At 40.7% G+C, this 6,961-nt stretch overlaps 1 protein-coding gene across 1 annotated transcript; it reads right to left on the reverse strand.

Moving 5' to 3' along the window:
• Positions 1-903: 903 nt before the first annotated feature.
• On the reverse strand, positions 904-1,833 carry LOC119536405 (olfactory receptor 4X2-like). Its single transcript, XM_037839179.1, has one exon. The coding sequence runs from the start codon at positions 1,831-1,833 to the stop codon at positions 904-906; it is 930 nt and encodes a 309-aa protein (XP_037695107.1).
• Positions 1,834-6,961: the final 5,128 nt, after the last annotated feature.

Below are 6,961 nucleotides of genomic sequence, written 5' to 3' on the forward strand. Positions count from 1 at the left end.
CCTCTAGATACTTCAGTGAGCAATTCCTAAAATCAAATTCATTTTCAGACATGTGTGCAGTACAGTTATCAAGAACAAGAAGTTAGACATAATTCTATTATCTAATTTGCAAACCTTCTGTACCACTAATGTTCTTGTTCTAGTATAGGATCCAATCCAGGATTACGTGTTGCATTTATTTATCATGTATTTTTAGTCTCCTTTAATCTGGAACAGTTCCTCATTCTTTCTTTTCCCTTCATGACTTTGACACTTCTGAAGAGTACAGGTAAGTAATTTTCTAGAATGTTTTTGATTTTACATCCTTTCTGTGTGTTTTTTATGTGATTAGACTCAGATATGTTATTAAAACCAGAGACATGATATTATGTGCTTCTCAAACACATCATATAAGGAAGCAAACAATATCAATATGTACCATTATGGGGATGTTAACTTTGATCAATTGTTTAAGGGGGTATTTTCAAGTTTTCTCCATTTCAAAGTTACATTTTATAAATTCATATTTTTATTTGCATATAATTATAATTGATAAGCATTTTATGGGGAGATACTTTAACAGTAGGTAAACATCCTATTTCTCATAAACTATGTTTAACAACAGTGTTCCATTCTGTCAAAATCACTCTCACAGAAAAAATACTGACCACAAAATTACTTATAGTAATAAGAATTGGAAACAACCTAAATTTCTAAAAACATAAGAAATGGCTTGTAAAATTATTGCAAAGCCAAAAGAGGAAATCATTTACAGGCAATTTAAACTGAAATTTTTGGAGATTTGCCCCAGTTAGAATAACTATATCTAATACATGCTGTGACATGTCCTTCATCCATTGATTCTCTCAGGTATTTGATTTGGACACAGCCCCATTCTAAATCCAAGGATCCACTACTCAGCCCCTATCTCTCATCTCTTCTCATTGTCCTGACCCACAGCCTCTTCATGGCCTTCTTCACCTCAGCATTTCTCAGGGAGTAGATGACAGGGCTGAGGAGGGGAGGGACCATCGTGTAGAACACGGCCACTACCTTGTCCACAGTCAGAGTGGCAGAAGGCCTCAGATAGGTGAAGACAATGGGCCCAAAGTACAAGACAACCAAGGTGATGTGGGACACACAGGTGGAGAGGGCCTTGCGCCGACCTTCAGAGCTCTGGTTCCTCAGATGGAGCAAGATGACTGCATAGGAGACTAGGAGAACCACAAAGCTGATGACAGACAGGGTGCCCCCATTGGCAACAATTAGCAGACCAGTGAGGAAGGTGTCAGAGCAGGCAGGTTTGAGCAGTGGAAGCACATCACAGAAATAGTGATCGATCACATTGGGGCCACAAAAGGGCAAGTGGAAGATGAGAAGGATTTGGGCAAAGGAATGTACAAAGCCCCCCAACCATGCAATTCCCACCAGGACAGCACACACCTGCTGGGTCATGATGGTGGTGTAGTTGAGGGGCTTGCAGATGGCCACATAGCGGTCATAGGCCATCGTGGTGAGCAGGAACATCTCAGTACCAGCAAAGAAGTGAAAGAAGAAAACCTGTGTCAGGCAGCCCCAGAGAGATATAGATTTCTGATCAGCCAACAAATCAGAAAGGAGTTTGGGGGCTGTAGCAGAAGAGTAGCATATCTCCACGAAGGACAGGTAGCTGAGGAAGAAGTACATGGGGGAGCCAAGACTTCTGCTGGTCATCACAGTGAGCACAACGAGGAAATTCCCCACCACAATTGCCATGTACAAGGGCAGAAATATCACAAAGCAAACTCTCTGTACCTCCTGATTGTGAGAAAGTCCCAGAAAAATGAATTCAGTGACATTATGTGATTTAGCCATTAAGTCACCACCAGCAGACAATAAGTTGGGTGGGGTGATCTGCAAGGATACAAAACAAGACTCTTCATTGACATGAGTGGTTGAGATATGTAATAAACCCTGGACATGTGGGAAGTTGGTGAGCTGGATATAAAAAGAGGAGTAGGAGTTATGTGTAGAAGACAAAAACATTCCAAGAAGGCGGAAGAGGAAGTCCAACACAATGAAAATTCATTGTGGGGTGGCTAGATTAAGGTGGAAACAGCAAAAGAAAAACCTGGAGAGATTTTCTGGGACCAGTTTATAAAGGACAGTTATGGACTTCGGAGTTCAGCTTGCAGAGAATGGGAAATCATCAGGGATCTTGGTCAACTGGAAAGTAAAATCACTAATGGAAATAGAGCCAAGAAGGAAAGCCTATGCGACTAATGTCTCATTTGGGATCTGCAAGAACTGTGTGGGGCAGCCAGGACAGAGTTACTATCTCTATTTTTAGATGCATTTCTGTTACTACTGAAGGTTTTAATTGCTTTTTGCCTGCAGATTTCTTTCAATCCCCTTCCCTCTCTCCCTATCTGGCTTTGGTTTTCAGAAAGCATTCACACAACCTCTCCGCACCCCATCAAAACCTTCAGAAGAGGTATCCTTCTGCACCTCTGTTGACTCTCATCACCCTTTTCTGCTTCAACTCCAAATTCTCTCCTTCTATCCATGGTGAATGGTTTACCTTGCCCTTCCCCAAGGGTCTAGCTTATTGCCAGCTAAGTTCTCCTTAATGGTACCTTCATTTCCTCCAATCGAGCCCCCCAGTCATGATAAAGCTCTGAATCAGCCCATGTGAGGGTCCACTCAGGCTCTGGCAAGTCCTTCTCCCCAGCCCAGCCCTCCAGACACTCAGGGCATCACAGTGACTGCTCAGGGACTGATGTGAAGGCTTCCCCGTCATGCCGGACTCCTTCAAGGTGGCTGAAGTCTGTGTGTGTCAACACTACCCCTCATAGAGTGAGACCCAAGAGACCTGGACCAGGAGTCAGATGACTTCCTCTCGTACCACAAAGCTCCTTCCTTCAGCTTTTAGGACAAGGCCACATGCCTCAGAACCATGAGCCAGAGGGAAATCACTGATAGATTTTAAACCACAGAGACAAAGAGCAGGGCCAGAGAGCAGCCTTACCTCCTATATCAGTAGGGGAATTTTACCAGGAGGCTGTTCATGGAAGAAAGCACTGCTAGAAGCATGGACTTCTGTGTTCCCATCAAGGGTTCTTCACATAGTATCACTGTGATATCTAGAAGGTTATTTTATTTCTCAGAAACCCAATGTCCTCACTGTAACATGGAGATAATAACACCTACCTCACAGGTAGATGTCCTAAATGTACTCCCAGCCCCAGTGCAGTATTAGTTAGGTCGTGTCCTCTGTGCCGTCTTGGATTATTTTGGAATAAAGAATCAAACTCCCCCATAGAGAAGACCCGATAATCAGTGTCCCTTCTTTTCTCAAGGCATTTTGAGATCGCAGCACTTACCACACTAAAATATCATTGTCTTATGTAGTCATCTACCCCACTGAATAGTGAGCTTCCTGGGGGCAGGGATTATATCTTGCTCACCATTCTGTCTCCAGTGCCTAATGAGGATCCTGCCAAGAAATAACATACAATAGATGTGGTTAAAATGAATGAATTAATTATAGGGGATAATTTCTTCCCTAACCATCTCAGCATAATCCTAGTACATTGTAGATGTTCCATAAACATTGAATTATCCCAGTTCCTCATGACCGAATCCATGTCTTCTCCATCCCTGAATCCCAGTGCCTACACTGAGCTTATCTCAGGGTGGGTGTTCAGTCAATGACCTGACCATTGTCAGAGCACTTTGTAGATGCCCTGGGCTTCATGCAACACTCCTTTGCTTGCCAGGTGGATCCATCAATTCATACATGAAAGAAACACCTGGCCACAAAACAAACTCATCCCAGTGTTTCTGTTGCTTGCTGGTGTCACCCCAGTTATCTTTCCTATTCGGACCCAGAGATACAAATAAAACCCTGAGGACAGCTCCCAGCTCACCCAGGTTTCCCGTTTAGCAAACTGAGAAGCATCACAGGTAAGATGCCCACCAGTGCTCCTACCTTGCTGGGTTCACAAAGCTCTGGATCTGCATCCCCTGCAAGCCACAGGCTCGGGGATGCTGAGACTAATGCACATGTGGTCTCAATTCTACCTGAGTTAAAACAACAGCAAAGGAGACCTGCCTCTCTTCTGCCCCCCAGGTGTTCCACACAGGTATACAAACCATGGCAGCTTAGATTTGATTTCAATTGCTCAAGAGATACCAGGGGACAGGCATGCTTGTCAGCCAAGAGAAGGTGGTCCCCGGTGAGTTGTACCCCTTTCCCTTTTCTAACCAGGGATATTTCCTCACGGGAAGCAGGACCTGGTTACTAAAAACTCAAACTTCCTTTTGGAAACAACTTCAGAAAGCAACATTAAATGTGAACAAATTAAATTCATCTGTGTTCATAGGTACTTACTCTTGACCAGGCTCTATGTTGTTGAGAGTTTGATTTGATATAGGTCCTGCTTACTGTGTGTTCAGTCATTTGGATATATATGAAATGGCACTACTCAAAAGGGCAGGTAGATTGGAGGAACAGGGTCCACAAGTGTCAGGAAATGGAAATTGTATGCTTTGGTGTGGGCAAGTGTGTAACTCAGCAGTTGTAAACCAGGGGGAATTTTGCCCCCATGGGACATTTTACAATGTCTGGAGATTTTTTTTGTTGTCACAGCATAGGGAGGAGGGAGTGGCGCTGGCATCTAATTGGGCATAGGTCAGGGATGCTGCAAAACATTTTGCAATGCACAGGACACTTTCACATAACAAAGAATTGTCTGACTTAAATGTCAAGAAAGCAGCTGCTGAAATACACTGATATAGATGAAACAGTCCTGTGTTGATATTCACTGGAACTGACCTCAGGTGTATATGTTTGAAATTTTCCATAATTAAAGTTTTTCAAATGCCATAAGCACTCTTTGGAAAATGCAATGTGCTCTACACCGCTGCTTTTCACAAATACCCCTGATGTAGCCTTAATTAAGAATCAAAATAAGATGCCACAAGTTTCTACTAACGATTAATAAGAAAATTTTGATGAGATATTTTAAGATCAAAATGGTTTTGGCACAGTTGCCTTTTTTTTTCACAGTATCCTCTGTCATTTTATTTATTCATTTGATTTATTTAAATTCAGTTTTATTGAGATATATTCACATACCATGCAATCATCCATGGTGTATAGTCAACTCCCATCATATAGTTGTGCCTTCATTACCCCAATCCATTTTTCTAAAAATTCAATTTTATTGAGATTGTTCACACACCATACAATCATCCAAAGATCCAAAATGCACAATCAATTGCCCACAGTACCATCATACATCTGTGCATCCATCTCCACAATTAATTTTTTTTTCAATTTTTAGAACATTTTCATTACTCCAGAATAGGAATAAAGACAAAAAAGAAAACTCAAATCCTCCCATCCTCCTAACCACCTCCCCCCTCCATTATTGACTCATAGTATTGGTATAGTACATTTGTTACTTCTGTTGAAAGAATGTTGAAATACTACTTACTGTAGTACACAGTTTGCAATAGGTATATTTTCCCCTATATACCCCTCTATTATTAACTTCTAGTTATAGTGTCATACATTTGTTCTGGTTCATAAGAGAGATTTCTAATATTTGTATAGTTAATCATGGACATTGTCCACCAAAAGATTCACTGTTTTATACATTCCCATATTTTAACCTCCACCTTTCTTTCTGGGAACATACGTGATTCTAAGCTTCCCCTTTCCACCACATTCACACACCATTCATCACCTTTGTCCATTTCCAAACACATAAGTTCAACCTAGTTTAACATTCTGCTCATAATAAGCAATTGCTCCCCATTCTTTAGCCTCATTCTGTATCCTGGTAACTTATATTTCTATGGGTTTACATATTATAAATAGTTCATATCATTGAGACTATAAAATATTTGTCCTTATGTGTCTGACTTAGTTCAGTCAATACAGTGCCCTCAAGGTTTCTTCATCAACCTGTTTTTTTTAAAGACGGTTTTGTTCACCTACCATACATTCCATCCCAAGTAAACAATCGATGGTTCCCTGTATAGTCACGTATTTATGTATTCACCACCATCACCACTTTCTATATAAAGACATCTCCATTTCTTCCACAAAGAAGGAGAAAGAGTTAAAGAAGGTAGAGAGACAAAAGAAAAAGAAAAAGAAAAAATGACAGCTAAAAAGCAACAAAAGGAAAGATAGCATTAAACTAAAGTAGAATTAGGAGTCAGACAACATCACCAATGGCAAGAGTCCCATTCTCCACCCTCATGTCCCCCCCTTATAGGCATTTAGCCTTGGTATATTGCCTTTCTTATGTTAAAGGAAGCATAATACAATATTTCTGTTAACTATAGTCTCTAGTTTGCATTGATTTATTTTTTTCCTAATAATACCCCATTTCTAACACTTTGTAAGGTTGATAATCATTTGTTCTCCATCATGTAAAAACGTATTTGTACATTTTATCACAATCATTGAGCACTGTAGATTTCACCAAGTTATACAGTCCCAGTCTTTATCTTTCCTCTTTGCTTCTTGTGTCCTATGTGCTCCTAATCTTCCTCTTTCAACCATACTCACAGTCATCTTTGTTCAGTGCACTTACATTGTTGTGCTACCATCACCCAAAATTGTGTTCCAAACCTCTCACTCCTGTCTTTTCCTATCTGTCTGTAGTGCTCCCTTTAGTATTTCCTGTGGAGCAGGTATCTTGTTCACAAACTCTCTCATTGTCTGTTTGTAAGAGAATATTTTAAACTCTCTCTCATATTTGCAGGACAGTTTTGCTGGATGTAGGATTTTTGGTTGGCAGTTCTTCTCTTTCAGTATCTTAAATATATCACATAACTCCCTTCTTGCCTCCATGGTTTCTACTGAGAAATCCGCATATAGTCTTATCAAGCTTCCTTTGTATGTGATGGATCACTTTTCTCTTGCTGCTTTCAGGATTCTCTCTTTGCTTTGATGTTTGATAATCTGATTATTAAGTGTCTTGGC

Source organism: Choloepus didactylus, chromosome 6, assembly GCF_015220235.1.
Source record: "Choloepus didactylus isolate mChoDid1 chromosome 6, mChoDid1.pri, whole genome shotgun sequence".
NCBI lineage: Eukaryota > Metazoa > Chordata > Mammalia > Pilosa > Megalonychidae > Choloepus > Choloepus didactylus.